Source organism: Seriola lalandi, unplaced genomic scaffold, assembly GCF_002814215.2.
Source record: "Seriola lalandi dorsalis isolate HSWRI2012SDOR001 ecotype SW California unplaced genomic scaffold, Sedor1 jcf7180002054954, whole genome shotgun sequence".
Lineage (NCBI taxonomy): Eukaryota > Metazoa > Chordata > Actinopteri > Carangiformes > Carangidae > Seriola > Seriola lalandi.
In genome coordinates this window covers 2,212,004-2,229,734 of record NW_019525505.1, presented here as the reverse complement: position 1 = coordinate 2,229,734, position 17,731 = coordinate 2,212,004, and the positions used below count along the sequence as shown (strand labels likewise).

At 41.7% G+C, this 17,731-nt stretch overlaps 2 protein-coding genes across 2 annotated transcripts in view; both read right to left on the bottom strand.

The window, feature by feature from the left end:
• Window positions 1-92: 92 nt before the first annotated feature.
• zbtb22b (zinc finger and BTB domain containing 22b) lies at window positions 93-13,509 on the bottom strand. The gene is made up of 5 exons (XM_023394808.2): window positions 13,375-13,509; window positions 10,944-11,180; window positions 8,215-8,961; window positions 7,033-7,311; window positions 93-6,392 (listed from the first exon to the last, which is right to left on the bottom strand). Exons 2-5 carry the CDS (start codon window positions 11,178-11,180, stop codon window positions 5,298-5,300), a joined length of 2,358 nt encoding a protein of 785 aa, XP_023250576.1. The 5' UTR covers window positions 13,375-13,509; the 3' UTR covers window positions 93-5,297.
• Window positions 13,510-14,629: 1,120 nt separating this feature from the next.
• kifc1 (kinesin family member C1) overlaps window positions 14,630-17,731 on the bottom strand; it is an 8,724-nt gene continuing 5,622 nt past the window's right edge. The window contains exons 13-17 of the mRNA XM_023394807.2: window positions 16,390-16,528; window positions 15,948-16,087; window positions 15,723-15,796; window positions 15,559-15,634; window positions 14,630-15,148 (exon numbers count right to left, since the gene is read on the bottom strand). Coding sequence (XP_023250575.1) covers window positions 15,104-15,148; window positions 15,559-15,634; window positions 15,723-15,796; window positions 15,948-16,087; window positions 16,390-16,528 — 474 coding nt within the window. The 3' untranslated portion in view covers window positions 14,630-15,103. The remainder of the gene's footprint in view (window positions 15,149-15,558; window positions 15,635-15,722; window positions 15,797-15,947; window positions 16,088-16,389; window positions 16,529-17,731) is intronic.

Sequence of the window (17,731 nt, the reverse complement as noted above, 5' to 3'; positions counted from 1 at the left end):
ATAATAAAACATAATACAGTATACAGATGTTCAACATCAGGGTATTTATGTTTATATGTTTTGAGACTTGAATAGAGATCAAAAACAGACAGTTATTTGCACCAAATAATTTATTAATCCATTATTTCTGATACAGGGCAGAGGTGAATATTGATGTAGTTTCTTACATTATTAGTACCACTCAGGATTTACATAAAAATGTCCATTGACAACTGTCGTTTCCTGTTCAACAATCAACTGGTCAATCAGAAGACATGTAATGTATAAAAATAATAAAAATACCTCCGTCTAGTTTTCAGCAGCAGCAGCTTTGAGTTCCTCAGGCTGATCCCTCCCTCGTCATCTCTCTCTTAATGTGGAGCTCCTCTATCACTCACTGAAGTAAGATGCAGTGCTAAAGACAACAGGTTTTAATTGTCGGAAACAGGTTAGTGTGTTGGTGAGGCTGCGGAGCTGCTGGACACAGAACAAATAAATTACAAAAACACATAGTGTGAATCCTTTATTCAGAATGAGACGTGTACGGCCTGGAGTCAGAGCAAGGAGCCTGGTTACGGCCCTTAAACTCATAATAATGTGAACGCTCTTTGGTTTTTGATTTATATTGTTTATTTTGTGTCATAAATTAAATGTAAGACAAGATCTACTTCCTGATTTAGACATTTTAACATCAGGAGGCTGAAGACCAAATTTTTAAATCTTAACAAATCACTAATTTGGGAGGAACTATAACAAATTCAGGGATTTGGGATTTGTAGTTTTTCTATTTGCATTTTACATGAGATTAACAGCACAGAACAGGTGTTGACGTTACATAAATAATTGTAATAAACTTGTAATTCTTGCAGTTGCATATTATAAAGTTACTGTAACTGAAAATGAAAAATCAAACTCTACTTTGGGCCACAAAGAGAACTGAGATGCCCCCGGGGCAGTTTGCACAAGAAGGTTAAATCTGACATAAGTGTCTGATTGACCAGTTCTACTTCCTTCAGTCACTGGATGTAAAAGGAGAAATTATTCTGTCCTCACACTAAGACTCTGGAAGAGAATTCACACCTTTCAGACTGAGCTTCACTGAACACACACCCTCTGTCTCCTCATGAGTTCTTGTTGATGAGTATAAACACAGAGATAAACGTACATTCACCATCAGTGACAGTTCTCCATGTACATGTTTAAAAGCTTTAGTTTCAGCACACTTTACTCCACACCTAAGAAAAGCATTAGACACCTGTCTCACACATTCTGCTCTTTATAAACCTCCAGTGTTTCCTCTGTAGTTCAGCAGTGAAGCAAACAAACAGGAACAGATGTGAAAGCAAAATTACCCACAAACACCAACCGAAGCGGAGTCAGAGAGGAAACACTGGAGGTCACACACAGATCACTGAGCACGAAGAGAAGCCAACAGTCCTTTCACTCAGACCGAGCTCCAAACCCGCATATAAAAATATCCGAACCTGCCGCCTTCACAGAAGGTAAAACATTCAGGTCCTGCGTCGCTCTGCCGCATCTCACTGTGACTGTGAAACATCTCTACAGGAAACCAAAGGTTAGAGGTCAGGGGTGACGACTGTCCTGTGCTGTAGCTACACAGGCACACTGACTGATTTTCTACAGTTGACTTGGTTAAAGGTTAAAAATATAAAACGGAAACAATAACTACAAATCTTCATAAACACATTATCATCACACTGCTGCAGGTTTATATGAGCATAACCTCTTAATAACAGTACCAGCTGTGACCACAGGGGGCGCACATCTGTGAGAGAAAATACTGATCAGAAAAAAAAAGGATTTACTTTATCACATATAACAATATATTTTTATTCTATATAAAACCATGTTTGTCTTGAATTTCACTGTATTGTATTGAATTACGTAGTTTTCCTTTCTGAATGGATCAAGTTTTACATTTAAAGGACCAGTGTGGAGGATTTAGTGCCATCTAGTGGTGAGTTTGCAGATTGCAACCAAGTGAATACCCCCCTCCCCTCACCCCTCCCTTTGCAAGCCTGTAGGAGAAGCTACGGTGGCCTTCAAGTGACATAAAAACACAAAATGCGCCAGTGTTGGTTTGTCCACTCTGGGCTATTATAGAAACCAGCTCCCTATACAGATAATGAAGGGCTTATTCTAAGCTTAAGATAACAACGACAGTTAGTTTCAGGTGATTATACACTAATGAAAACATATCGATATCATAGATAGATCCACCTGAATCCTGCACACTGGCCCATGAAGTGAAATGTGATGAACAGCACGTTGTTAAAACTAATGTTCTAAGAATTTAAGGGAGGAGGGCATAGCTAACCCTGACTGAAGAGCGCCCCCTTGTGGAGGATCTTATCTCGTTCAGATCATTTTCCAACTGGGTGGAAGTGAACAATGAGTTCTCTAATGAGTCTGTAACTTTCTGTATCAGGACAGAAACAAAAACAAGAAATAAAGAAGAAGACAGGCTACGTTTAAACTTTAATAAGTGTTAATAGCATCAGTTGTTTTTGTTGCGGTAACCTGCAGTTTAACATACGACTTGTGCACTAATACATAATGATGTAATAACTGTTTAAGGTGTCACAACACAAGAAAATCTGTTTGTTTCGGATTGGTATGAGAACTGTATGTTTTGTTTCCTCTGTAAGATCAACAGAAACAGAGACAGGTGGAGAATGAGCAGGTCAACGTGCTGGTGAAGGCACCTGAACCTATTTGGCAATAACACGCTCTCAAACATGTCGACACACACACGAGATGACGAACACGACCTCCTTCACAAACAAAACCAATTCTGTGTTTTAATGGAATAACAAAGGCAGCAAAGTATTGAAACTGTAGTGTATCACCCCTGTCAGTGTGTCTTTTCAGTAGTTGTACCATGATCAGTATGGTCCCTAAATGCATCACACAGACCTGATATTATGTCAGAACTAGTCCCAGTATATGTAGATACAGCACAGAACTCATGAACATGATGTTTGAAACTATGAGGTCACGTTTCTCTGAGGTTTAACATCTTGTTTCATTGTGACTAAACAAAGATGAACTTCAAGCCCTGAACTCCCACAAGTAAATCGGCACTAACAGTGTCCGCAGCCTGTCCCCAAATATTTATTCAGCAGTGGTAAAACATGGCTGCTATTACCAGGGTTTCACTTAATGATTATTTTATTGATTCATTCATTTTGATCAGGTTGTACACTGTTTGGAAGATAGACACCTTAAATGTACCTCACCACAAAGCTAAAGTGCCAAGTAACCTAAGCTAACCCTTTCCCTGGTCATTTATTCATCATCGATATTGTTTGAATTTTATTTTCTGTGATCGGTCAAATAATCAATAATAAAGATTTACATAAATTTACACAATTTAATTTGTAGAGCATCAAAACTGTAATTGAATACCTGTCTGTCCATCAACAGTCAGTTAGTGGCTCAACAATAATTATCCACTGTTTCACGATATTTATAAATTGTAATATTCATGATGTTTGACGAGTCCGGTTTTTTACTTTTGTTTTTTCATGGAATAAAAGTTTTTTCTCCGGTAGTTCCAAAAGTGAAATCTCAATCTATCAACCTGGACTTGTAAGAAAACCTGTATTTAAACCAAGCCCGTCGTTATCTTTTGTTTCAAACCACCTTCACATCCAAAACAAGGGCCGGCGTGAGACCACAACCACAACCACTGCTGATAAATATGAACAGAGAGGAAACACTGCTTCGCTCTTTCACCGATAAACAGACTGAATGTGTCTCCACACTGAAAAGCTTCTGGGAGGTCAGGACCGCCGTCACTCAGTCGTGCTTCTAAAATTATTGCAAGAAGAAAAACGCCACCAGTGGAAAACATTAGAACCTAAACACGAGTGTAAAGTCCACACGAAGAAGAAAATGAAATGTAACAAAACGCTGTCCAGTAAAAAGAATAAAACATGTGACTTGTTTGTGTGAATAACAGCTACTTCTTTTCAATCAGGTCCATGACTTGGATTACCATTCAGAGGAGGTATACACACTATACTCTGTATAGCTTAGATAAGAAAACCATCTACCATCACCAGGTTTCCCAAATCCTCCCTGACACTCCTCTTGGAGAGATGCATCGTGGGTTAAGATCAGTTCTGGGAAACTTTCAAACTCATGAACTCCTTCAGACGGCAGCGACTGCATCAGTATTTAAAGTCAGTATTTGTTCCTGGTCTGATGACCGACAGTATATCTCTATGTATTTACAGTAAGAATAATATATACTCCTCAAAGCACGAGAACTCTGTGAACGATAACATAAGAAAGTGAAAGCAGGGAACAGCAGCAAAACCGGCGAATGACGCGGTTCCTGTCTGGCGGATATCCTTCCCTGTACACGTGTCGGGGATCTACGATTAATCATTGTGCCGTTACTGTGATCCAAGCAGCGCCGAACTATCGTCTCAAACAACATGGCAGTGCTGACGGCTCGTTACGTGGGGCACTGAGGCAGGGAAAGATGTATCGCTGCTGCTGTGAGGAACTTAAAAAAAACACACACACACACACACACACTCACACATCTGCAATGTTTGAGTTTGACTGAGTTGTCTGAGTGAGCTTCATGATTCCTCCCTGACGCTTCGAAATCTGTTAAAATCCTTGTGCCTGTTTCCAAAAGACGCGACGTGAATCTCATCGTTTCTTTCATTTTCATCTTCTCTCGCAGCTTTTTTTTTTTTTTTTTTTATCTGATTACAGCAACAAATCACAATCAATACGATACTGCAGAAAATCACAGCAATTTAGAACAGCCATTTTTCTACTCTACTGATACTATAATGTTGCCACAGAAGGTAACAGTTAGTGAAGCACTGTCTTTACATTTTTGGTTTCCTCTTGACACGCACACATTCTTCCACCGAACCAACAAAAATAAACATCTTGGATATTTAAAACGATAGCTTACTCACTGAGACAAAAGGTCCATTTTTCATGAGGCCACTTTTTCGGAGGCAAAGTTGTCTGAAGTCGTCGCGGAACAAGAACTGCAGACAACTTCAGATGGCACCAGCACAACCACAAGTCTGTTTGAGAAACTTCACAAAGACTTGACTGGAATCTCAAAGTCCTGTTTTTCTGTAAACACCTTCAGGTTCTCCAGGTTGTGTGTCCAACGGGAGCCTCGCCTGTTTACGCACTTCCTGCTTCAGACGCTGAGTGACGGCAGTTCAAAGTGTTTCAGAGGAGCACCGCGCGGGAACCAGGAAGTCGACTGTTACCTCCCCGAGAGGCGCCCGTTGGACATGACACACAGTTTTGGTTTAAGTCACGCTGCTCTCATTGGCACTGACTTCACACACGTCTTCGTCACACACACTTCGACCTAACCCTAGACCAAACATCCCAGATCCCTGACCCTGACCTGGACTCTGAGAGACGACCCCTAGGTGCGCTCCTGCGGCGGCCATGTTGTTGCTCGCACTGTTGTTGCTGCTGCTACTTCCTGTGGCTGAGACGCCTCCGTGCTGCGGCGACAGAACGGCACCGGAGAGATGCGGAGAGGAAACAGACACTCCCCCTCTCCCTCCTCCTCCCAGCATATTACCCTGACCTCCCTCACCCGCAGACAGGAGGAGGTGAGGGGAGGAAATCAAATCCGGCCCATCATCACCTCCCCCTCCCCCTCGTCTCCCTCCCTCGCCGCCGCTCCCACCCTCCCCGCTCTCCCCCAGCCCGCTGCGCCTCTCGCAGTGCGAGCGGTGCCTCATGAAGCTGTCGCGCCACATGAACTTCTTGCCGCAGCCGAGGCAGTCGTACGGCTTGAGGCCCGTGTGCGTCTTCATGTGCTCTGTGAGGTGATGCTTCATCTTGAACTTCTTGGCGCAGACGGGGCAGTGGAACGGCCTCAGGTCCAGGTGCATGTTAATGTGGCGGTCCCTCATGCTCTTGTGGGTGAAAGTTTTACCACAGTGACACATAAACACTTTCCCTGAACCCCCGGTGCCGCTGTTGCTGCCGCCGCTGCCGCCTCCACCTCCGATCCCCCCGCTGTCCATGCCATCGACTCCCAAACCACCCTGCACCGACAGGTGGACCGCGCCGTGCTCCAGACCGGGACCTTTGAAAGAGGCTGCTCCGATCATACCACCTGCCATCCCCAGGGGGGGGGCGGCAGCGTCCAGAGAGAGTCCGGACGCCTGGCTGTACAGGAGGATCTGGTTCCCCTGCATGTCCAGGGGGAAGAGCTGGGCCCGGGCCGTGGCTGCCGACTGAACCTGGCCCAGCAGCGCTGACACAGCACGGTTAGCGCTCTGGCTCTGACCTGCAGCGCTGTCATGAAGGTGCTGCGCTAACGTCTGGTCCATTAAACTGCCTTCAAACTTGAGGTAGTCTTCTGAAGACTGGCAGTAGTCCATCTGGAGACAGACAGGGAGAGGGAACTTTAGATGAAGCTCAGTGATGAAGGCAAACAACACAAGCCTGCAGCATCAGGACACTTTACACCATTCTCTGCCCACTATTTCCCAACATGTGGGCCGCGAAGGTATTGCAAGTTGGCCGACAAATCATTTGCATGACAGTACAATTTAAGTGAAAAGATGTGAATAAAATATATATATATAATTAATGTTTTTAAATGTTTAAAAACAAAATGATCTTTGCAATCTGGCGTTATTTTGCCTCTGCATTGTTTTAGGGTTGGATGTGGGCCACCAACATTTTTGAGATGGGGCCCTGAGTTTGAAAAGGTTGGGAACCACTGCTCTGCACTCAGCAGTGCAGCAGGTGTCTCTTATGCATGCAAATAAAAACGTTCCTGAATTTAAATATCTCTGCACATCACTCAGGTTCGGCTGAATGATGTATTTCTGTGTCACCCGGAGAAAGAAGCTGCTGCAGTTTGAGCATTGTTGAAAATCAGCACCTTTGGCGCTCTCTTGTGGTTGTATAAAAAAAGACACTGTACTAGTTTTCACCAGGTGTGACTCAATTTATACTCAATAACTTCTGCTATCAGAATTAAAAAAATTTCTGCAAAAGCGACCGTCAGCTGACCTGTGAGTCCATGTCGTTCTCAGCTCTGCTTCCCAGCTCGGCTGAAAGGCTCCTGACGTTGGAGATGTTGAAGTCGCTTCTCTCCCTCTCTCTGGCCAGCTCCACCTCCCTCTCGTCCTCGTCCTCCTCGTCCTCCCCTCCCTCCTCCCCGGACACCACGATGAGGTCGTCGTCCTCCGTGCGTTCAGTTTTCACCACCACCCACTGTTTGCGAGGCATGATGCTGGGCTGGCTGTAGGTGGGACGCTTCTGCGGCGGCAGCGCTGAGTCCTCCCCATCCTTCAGATTGAGATATTTCACATTATAAAACACTTATTATGAGATATCAGGTCTTTGCTGTATCAAACGCTTTGTTTAGTGTTTCAGTGCTGAATAAAACCAACCTGACCAGAAGACCAAAGCTGTGTTATAACAATCTAAATGATGAGGGAATAGATTTTGGATTTTCAGGAAACAGAATCTTTCTCGTGTTTAAACAGAGCTTTTGCTTTCCTCAGGTAATTTTGCACGTGAACACATTTACAATATTTATTTTTACATTATTTATCCCCAACCATGATTTTATAATATTTGAAAATTGTTGTAATAACATCAAAATATTGTAAATAAGAAGTGACCTCTGCCTAATATATAATTTGTCCTTTGACATAAGATCTGCAGGAAGTTTATGATGAGAAAACAAAACAAAAAATAGTTTCCTCTTTAAAAGTTTCTTCATGACTGTGGAACTGCAGAAATCTGAAAACCAATTATTGACAGACAAAAATCAATTTCGATTAAATATAACTTTTTATTTTTTATTATTATTTATTGTTATGTTAAGGATTTAGATTGAACAGATTAGTGAGTGAGTGACTAATTTCTGTGAGCATTGCAGTCTCTGTAGGTATTTATTTATTTACTTTTAATCACTTGTTATACTTTATATCATTATAATTAATATACCCCATTTTGTATAGATAGCCATTTGTTTTTTATACTTTTATTTTTCATCCATCCATCCTTCATGTTCAGAGTGAAAGCAGCTGTTATGTGCTGAAGCATTTCAGGATGTTAAAATTTAAATAAAAATATTGTGGCAAAAAATAAATAAATAAATAATTAAAGTAAAAGCTTTTTATATTTAAAGGTGCATTAGTGTCAGTTGCTCACACTATGAGACCCTCATGTCTGCACTCTCACCTGATAGGACGACACACCAAAGCTGTCGCTGACTCCGACTTCCTGCTCTGACACTGAGCTTGCTTTCTTCCTCCTTCCGCTGCCTCCTGCTCTTCCCCTCTTCCTTTGGTGGTACAACACCTCCTCCTCTTCCTCCTCTACTTCGTCCTCCTCTTCCTCAATGAGGAAGGCCTCCTCCCCTCCCGATGGCGTGCAGTAGCTGGGGGTGTTGCTAGCCCCGCCCCCGTCCACCGAAGCCCCGGCTGTGGCTGCACTGCCTCCCCCAAAGCTGCTCCCGTCCCTGGGGCTGAAGTAGTTGGTGCTGCTGGGAGACTGGCTCTCGCTCACTGACGGGCGGCTGGGAGGTTGGGAGGCACGCTGGGGCTCGTTGGACCCCACGACCTGAGCTTGACCTGCACCACCGTCACTCCCGGCTTCAAGCCCACCAGCTGGCCCCCCGTCACCGTTGCTGCTGCTACACCCGGGGTTAGCTGACCCTGCACCCCCTCCCACACTGGCTCTGTCCTGCACGCCTCCGCCTCCTCCACCCGTCCCTCCTCCGGCGGCAGCTCGGCCCTCCTTCAGCAGCTCGGTGCATTTGTCCACGATGTGCCACATCTGCAGGACGCTGCCCACCGTGAGGTAGTTGACGATGTCCTCGCGTAGCATCCGGAGCTGACCGGTGTAGGCACAGCTCAGCACGCTCTCAAAGGCCAGCGGGTCCATCACTGCCGGGATGGAGACTGTAGACATGTTCTTCAGAAGTACCTGGGGATGGATGGACAAGGATACATTTATCAGTCTGATACAGCATCCTGCCAAGTGTTAGTGAAACTGGTCTTTGTAAGATGAGTAAGGAACTTGGAACAGAAACCTCCTGGTGGTCGTCTGCCTCCTCCTCTCAGACTACTTCCAGGTTACATCTCTGTTTATCCAGAGTCTTATAAAATATGAACTATTTGCGTGACATTTTGTCATAATTGCTGTAAAAAGTTAGAGTTATGGTTAAAAAGTGTTTTCTGAGGTCACCATGACATTTGACCTTTGACCCCCAAAGTCTAATCAGTTCATCTTTGAGTCCAACTGGACATTTGTGCAAAATTTGAAGAAGTTCCTTCAAGGTGTTACGGAGATGTTGGAGATATGCCTCCAGCTCTGGCTGCCGCCGGCGTGGAGGAATAAAAAGCATAAAAACTGAATTTTAAAGTGTAAGTAAGAGGCTGCTGTCACACTGCAGGCCTTTATTCTCATTTCTAAATTTATTCCCATATCTGATTAATCTGTAATTGTTCATATCTACTCTGTCATGCTTATCCTTGTGGGTGATGATGAGAAATAACAACAAGCAGATCAGTTTGAACACAATTTACAGTGTGAAGAAAAAGTGTGTGACCCCTTTTGTTTGGTCATTAAATGTGATCTGATCTTCATCAAAGTCATAGATGCAGACAAACACAGTGTCTCTAAACTAATAGAACACAAACAATTATAACCTTTTCTATCTTTATTGAACACAGCCATGAAACATTCATAGTGCTGGTGTGAAAAGTAAGTGAACCCTTGGATTTAATAACTGCTTGAACCTCCATCGGCTCAAATAATCTGAATCCAGCTCTTTAGTAGCTGCTGATCAGAGCTGCTCAATGTTCAGGGGGAACGCTGGACTGTTCTTCCTTATAGAGCTGCTTCAGCTCAGACATATTCTCAGGATGATCCCAGAGGGTCTGGGCTCTGACTCCAGAAGGTGGATTTTCTGAAGTCATTCTGTGGTAGGTTTACGTCAACGTTTAGGGTCATTGCCTTGTTCTCCCTGGGTCGGTTCTCCCAGTGTGGGTTCTCCCTGTGTGGGTTCTCCCAGTGTGGGTTCTCCCTGTGTGGGTTCTCCCTGGGTGGATTCTCCCAGTGTGGGTTCTCCCAGTGTGGGTTCTCCCTGGGTGGGTTCTCCCTGGGTGGGTTCTCCCTGTGTGGGTTCTCCCTGGGTACTCTGGCTTCCTCCCACAGTGCGAAGACATGCAGGTTATGTTAACTGGCGAGTCTAAAGTGCTCATAGGTGTGAATGTGAGTGTGACTGGTTGTTTGTCTCTATATGTCAGCCCTGTCATAGTCTGCCAACCTTTCCAATGTCAGCTTGGATTGGCTCCAGCCTGCGACCCTACATGAATCAGTGGTAAGCGATGGATGGATGGATGTTTGTCTCTGGCAAATCAGGAACTTGTGTCTAGCCACAATAAAAACTGACGGCTGGAATTTACAGTAAGTTAAGTAGATCTTGTAGTTGTAGAAACATCGAGATAAAAACACAAGCAAGCTGCTGATTATGCACCTGAGTCCCACTATTATTGATTTTTTAAAATCCAATTTTACCTTTTTAGTATTTAAAGTAAACACAAATGAATGCACATTTCTAATGTGATTCACGGATAATAACAACATAAACTGACAGTGATGTCATGAATCTGGTTTTGAAACTTGACTCTCCTTGTTGTTTGAAACACATTGTGGTCTAATGAAGTCAGCTATCTCCCTCTGAATCTGTAGTGAGTTTCATTATTGTGTCTTAATACCCTCTTTGCTGAGTCTGGCTGAGCTGAGCTGTCATAGCTGCAACAAAATCAAAGGTAACTTCTCAAATACAAGTCGCACATTTTCTACGAGGAGCTTGTATGTGTTTACACTGATTAGAAAACGTCAGATTTCTGTCATTCACAACTTGTTTCAGAGCCAGAGACATGACAGCACACCGCTCCCACCTGGTCATGGAAGTAGGGTGAGGACGCGGCCAGGACGCAGCGGTGGGCCTTAAACACTTGTCCCTGGACGTGGATGGAGAGGTCGCAGAGCCTGCCGTCCTCTCTCTGCCGGTTCAGGCTGTCCAGCACCGAGGCCTGAGCGCTGGGGAAGCACACCTGCACCATGGAGCCAGAGGTGTCGCTGGGAGCCGAGCCGCTGCTGCTGCTGCTGCCCACTTCCATGGGCAGGGACTGCATCTGGGAGGTAGAAAAACCTTCATGACTCCCACATTTGACAGTTAAACTGAGTTGAATTTCTCCAGAGAGGTTCAGTCCAGGCCACAGCTGAGTCTGATGTAGTTTAATGCGAGCAATTAGCATTAAGTTTACAATGATATAAAGCTAAAAAATAAGCAGCAAATCCTCACATTGAAGAAGCTGCTGAACAGAAAATATGGACAATTATTTTCTTAAAAAAATACTCTGATGATTCATTTTCTGTCAATCAATTAACTAATTGATGCAGCTCTAGTTTGGATTCAACTTTCTGGTGGTTTTGGAGGCTGTGGAAGTGCATGGCACTATGACCGGAGGTGTTTCTGATATATTTACTCCACTCTCTATATATATATATATATATATATATACCGGTATATATATCCCAGTATATATGATGCAAAACAATACAAGAGCACAACAGAAAACTACAGCTTCAGAAATGACTATAAAGTTGAACTGACACCTCTCTAAAATACAAAGCAAAACTGAACATTATAGTCGTCATAGGTAGAGATTATCTCCTGGCTGTCGTATTGGGCTGCATTAGCTTTATCTGCCTCTCAATAACACATTAACTTACACGTTGTATTCTTATTTAGCTGAACAGTAGTTGTGCTTTTGAGCAAACATTAATCTCAGCACTTATATAAAACATTTACCAGTTAATTTAACTCCTCAAACTCAGCCAAAATGTGATTTATTAGTAACACTTTAGCTTATGTACCCAAATGTAGAATATATATATATATACATATAAAAGCAATATATAAACATTTAATATTAGTTTATAACACACTATAATGTGGTTGTGAGAAGATATAAGTGTTGATTAATGTATTTATTAACAAATATAACTCCTACTATAACTAATAAGTGGAGGCTGCTGAATTACAGATAAATGGCAATATAAAAAAACACAGCTGTAATAATGTGAAATATGTCTTCATATAAGTTAAAATTGTTGATAAATACTGTAGATTAGCAACACCATTAAAAATGTTCTTTTATCTACTTGCAGCTACATTAGAGCAGTGGCTCTCAAAGTGAGGTCCGGGGGCCCCCAGGGGTCCTTGAGGGGGTTCGATGAAAGCTGGAATCACTATAACTCCATCCATAAGTAATACAAAGACAGGATGTGTGATTATTTTAACCATGGGTTTCAAACCATTCTCTGTAATAAAACATCTAAAAGCAAAACTTTTATCAGATGGGGTTCCTGGTATAATCTGTGTCAGTTTAGGGGTCATTCGAGTGTGTTTTTAACCAGTAATTAAACATTTATATTTATATAGTGCTGATGCTGACAGGCTAAATGCTAAACAGGGGGACTTAAAGTTTTTATTAAATAAAAATCAGCTGATATTACCTGATAACTTTGAGTTATTTCTCACTCTGACTAATTCTCAAACAGTTAAAGGACTCCATGCTGAATATTGCCATTGAATGTGATGCTTTCTTCTCTGTAATCACATCTTCATTCTTGATCAGAGATGTATGGGAGGTGGTAAATGCAGAGAAAAGAGGCTAATTAGGGAAGCAGTCGCCTTGATTGAGCATGTTAGCCTCTTAATTTAACCAGAATACACTGCTAATTATTCCAGACTTTTGCATCTGAAAGCTTGAAGTGCATATTTGAAGTGTCTTTGTTAGATCTCAGTCTGTCTTTGTGCTGCATGTTGCATCCACCAGACTGTCCCTGCACTAATTGCACTTAATAACAACACAATGACAGTTATAAGAACAGCTCACACCAACAGTGTCAGTTTGTTCCTCACAGACAGACATAACAACACATCTCTGAAAAAGCTCCTCCATTTGGAAAGTGATCAATTAATCAACAGGAAATATCTACATCACACTTTTTTTGTTGCTGTTATTAGCGCATGAGAAAATCAACAGCTGGAGCACAGACACAGTTTCAGTTGACAAGCCTACAAAAGCAAAAAGCTGTTGACTGTAAATGAAGCTGTTGCTGTTGTGGAGATGTTTCACTGATGGTGGTCCTCCTCCCTCCTCACAGACACACACACAAACACTCGCATTAGCCTCAGACTCTCATCATGCCGTTACAGATGTGACGTTAGCCTGCTAGCTAGCTAACACGGCTGGCTATCGGAGGGGGGGGGGGTAAAAAGAAGAAGAAGCCACGAGCCGCAGCCGACATTAAACTCACCGCTTCAGTTGACAGTGCAGCCGATCAGAGTGCGGTCTCTGGCCGAGCCGAAGACAGCGTGTCCCGCCCGTTTATCCGCGTCCTGAAGTTTGAGGACCATCTTCTCTACATGTTCCTCACAGCTGAGCTCTGCAGCGGCAGACAGCGACGCGGCGCCTTTAACGGGCTCCAGACACACGAGCCAGACTTCGGCCGACAGAAAAAAGGAAATAAATAATCAAATAAACACATTTACATATATCGTGAATTTTACTAATATTCAAATGATAGTTTAAAAAATGAAGGTTGATTAAAAATAATAAGACATGATTAAAATATAAATGAAATCAAAAATAAAATTAAAATAATTTAAGTAAATAATTTCATATTATTTTAACCAGTATTATTAAATTGTCTTTTTCTTTTTTCACACACACAAGGTAAATACACTCAGTTGGCAGATTATTAGGAACAACTGGCTGAATTTAATGCAGGCTAATACAACACCAAAAAACCTGAAGGTGTTTCTATTATTTTGTCTACTCCATTTTTATCAATACAACCGTCCAACAGCAGCACGAACTACATCCTCTAAAAATGACCATACAGTTCCATCAACACCTCTCTAAAAAACTGTTTAGTAAAACTGAACATTACAACCTTAATGGAGGATTTATTGCAGTTTTATCCAAGTGTTTCCTAATAAACTGCAACCTGTGTTACTTTTAATTTCTATCATTCTCTCCATCTATTTCATGTAAATCTTTTCAATCTTACAAATAAATGACACACTGCTCAGAGAAATTAAACATCAAAAGAAAAAGAAAAAAAGTTGATTATGCTGCTGCCTTGTATAGTGCATCTTTTGTCCAATGTACACGATCTGAAGCAAACACTAATGTGACTGTGATTCTGGTAAAACAATGAAAATCCATCCGTTGCCACTTTTATACAAAGAACCAGCCTCTCTTAATCCCAGACTGTCCTCCAGGGTTGTTGTGTAAACGTAACTCTCAACTACAATGAAGTTTGCCATCTTAAGCAAGTCAAATCTGCAATAAAGGCAACAGGATATTCAGTGATTGATTTATCACATTTACCGTTAGTCTCTGCAACTTTATTTTTGTAAAGTAGAAGAAACAATACAGAAATAAAAATACATTCTAAAACATAAAACACTCCAGTACACTTTGGAAAATGAACAGTGTACACAAGATTAACCGCAATTATGGAAGCACAAAACACAAGGCAGCTCAGGAAATAATAAAGTAGCCCATCTGCTGAATGTCTTTATTATTTCAGTATGTTGAGCCAGAGTACAGATGGAGAAAAAAAATGACAGTATGAGTTTAACTACTACATTTATTTGCAATTATTGCTAAGTTACATGCAACACACCATATTTAAATTGAAAACAAGTAAAAAGATAAAATATGATTTGACTAATGGGGATTAAATTTTCAAAAACTCTTGAGAGCTGTATATGTATTAAAAAAGAAATATGCATATGTACACATCCACTTGATTTACATAAAGGTGTAGGAATTTTTAAAAGCCTTTGTTAGTGATCATTAATCATGGACCTGAGAATATACAAAAAGAGTTTTGGTTCTTACTGATTGGCACCAGAGTGTACCAAACAGCACAATGTGTAAGTAGACACAGGAAACTGAACATTTCACGCTGGGACCACAATGGTGAAAATAGTAAGAACAAGTTTTTTTTCTGTTGCTTTTTCAGGAGCTTCACTCTACTTCCTGTTGGCACTTGCAGTCCCGATAACACAGTCGTTCACCTGTAAAGACAGAAAACACAAAAACGTTATGTGTCAAAAATGTGAAAGTCACATTGATGAGAAAATCAGTCTGAATTCTTCAAATGAGGGTGATGCATTAAATGAGCATTTTTGTCAACATCTGCTGTAAAAATCAGTTTTCAGACGCTTCTCCCCAACACCATTCAACGATCAGTCATTTGTTCCTTAGTCAGCAGGTTATCTCAAAAACATGTCAACAGATTTGACTGAAATCTTTTGTTAAATGAACAAGGAAAGTATCTTAACCTTGCACGGTGGTACACTTTTTTAAACGTTTCTGCTTCTTATGAACTTTGCTGACAATGAATCAACCCTAATGACATTATCACACAAGACAATGTGTATTTCTCAAATAGAAAAGATATCAAACAACCACAGATGCCACTGACCTTGCTGGCAAACCTCAAGGAGTTGAGGGTTTCCCCAAAGCTGTCTGTCTCTGGGGCGATGTTCACAAACATCAGGCTGGTATGAGAAAGACAGAAGTATAATCAACATAAATAAACTCAGCTCAGGTGACAACGCCTTGAAGCTACACCGATGAAGAACTCACGTTTTGCTGTTTCCTCCTAAGCAGCCCTGCAGAAGGTAGGTGAGCTTGGAGTTTCTGTATGGAACATAGCTTTCCTGAAATACAAACAGAATCAATTCATGTCAATCAAAATAAACAAGCTGAATTTAGATGTTGTCATCCCTAAACCAGGGTGTGAATAAACCATATATATATATATATATATATATATATATATATATCTCAGCGTTGGCATTTATTACAGACCTTGTTGGCCAGTGCGGCGATGACGATGCCCAGGTTGGACAGGGAGCCGTTAATGGCCGTCATCTCTTTGAAACGCTCACCCTGAGATTGACTCTTCAACATTCTCTCACTGCCAGCCAAGTCCACCAGGCACAGAGTGGCTGTACACACACAAACAAAACAAAGACAGTAAAATCAGATTATAAAAAAACACGCATCACTTCTGTAGAGACTGCAGCGATTTTAGACAACACCTGACAAAACAGAAGATGTTGTGTGAGGCACAACAACATTAATGTTGAGTCATCGGACCTGAATTTTTTTTTTTTCCTTTGCTCACCGAACTGATGCCCAATTAATGCTTTTTTTTTTTTTCATGTATTTTTTCACTTTTTTTTTTAAAATTCTACAAGTGAAGCAGTCACAGCCCTGACACTGGCATAATCAGTGGGATTATACTCACACTTGCATTTGACATCCCTGCCAGCGTTCACTCCCTCGATATCCAGCTGGAAGACTGAATGGGAGCGAGATGAGCGGTCATTCTGGGCTGTCTGGGCTGTGGAGCGATTCTGATTGGCCAGGGCAATCAGGCCGAGAACCTGGTGGGGATCAGAGTGATGTTTTACTTTAAAATAGTATGTGCATAGTTCACAGATATGTCAATCATTCTTGTGTACAAATCTGCTGTGAATTTGTTAAGAAGTAGGTTATGTTGCCGATCATGATGACATTTAAGTGACTGACATATCTGCTTGCCATACCTGATCCTCGTTGGACACCTTTTCGTAGGTGAGGTTGGTGATTGTCATCTCATTGTTGGTCGACTTTCGGATCTCATGCTCAGGCCTCTTGCTGGCCTTGCCGGTGTAGAGGAGGTCTCGCAGGGTCTCATTATAGATCTCAACAAAGCTCGCTGTGAAGGTGAACTGAGAAATAGTTCCAATGTAATATCATGCATATATATATATATATATATAGGCGCAATCAGAGTGCACACAGGAGATATAAATCAGTAGTGTGAGATGTACAGACTCTAGGTTTGTTGTGTTGGCTGGTTTTAACAATGGCACAAAGAGTATTAATTTATACCAAACAAATGCCAAAAGAAAAACCACAGTGGTGCAGTGGTTCGCACTGTCGCCTCATAACAAGAAGGTTATGGGTTAGAAACCAGATTTGTCAGCATGTTCTCTTGGTGTTCCTGCTTTCCTCCCACAAAGACATGTAGTTTAGGTTGTGTGAACGTGGCCGTGACTGGTTGTTTGTCTTTATACATCAGCACTGTGATAGACCCCACGCTCACGCTGTGTCAGCTGGGATGGGCTTCAGCCCCATGACCCTCAAAGGATAAACGACATAGCTAATGTGTGGATGGATGGTTACAATGGGTCATTTGTTTTATTCCATTTGAAACAATAGTTAATTAAAACATTAATACTTTGTGTTTTGTGATGTCAGACATGAAAAAAATTAATATTTTAGCTCTGGTAATTGATACTACTGCTGACATCTTACACAGAAAGTGTAAGATGTCAGAAAGAAGAAAGTATAGTAATTAACTGAGAAATCATTAAGCAAAATTACTTGGAGCAGCAGCCTTTGTTGGCATGATTCAACAAGTTCACACATTTTTAATGCCAGGATTTAAAAGTATGTTGATTTCACAATAGAAATAACTGACAAGTAAAAGCAACTGTAGAAGCATCCGTCTACAGTCCGTAAAAACAGCCTAAATATAATGAACATGTCTAACCAAAAAACAAAGAATTACCAAGTAACTTACAAACTATAAGCCTGAAATT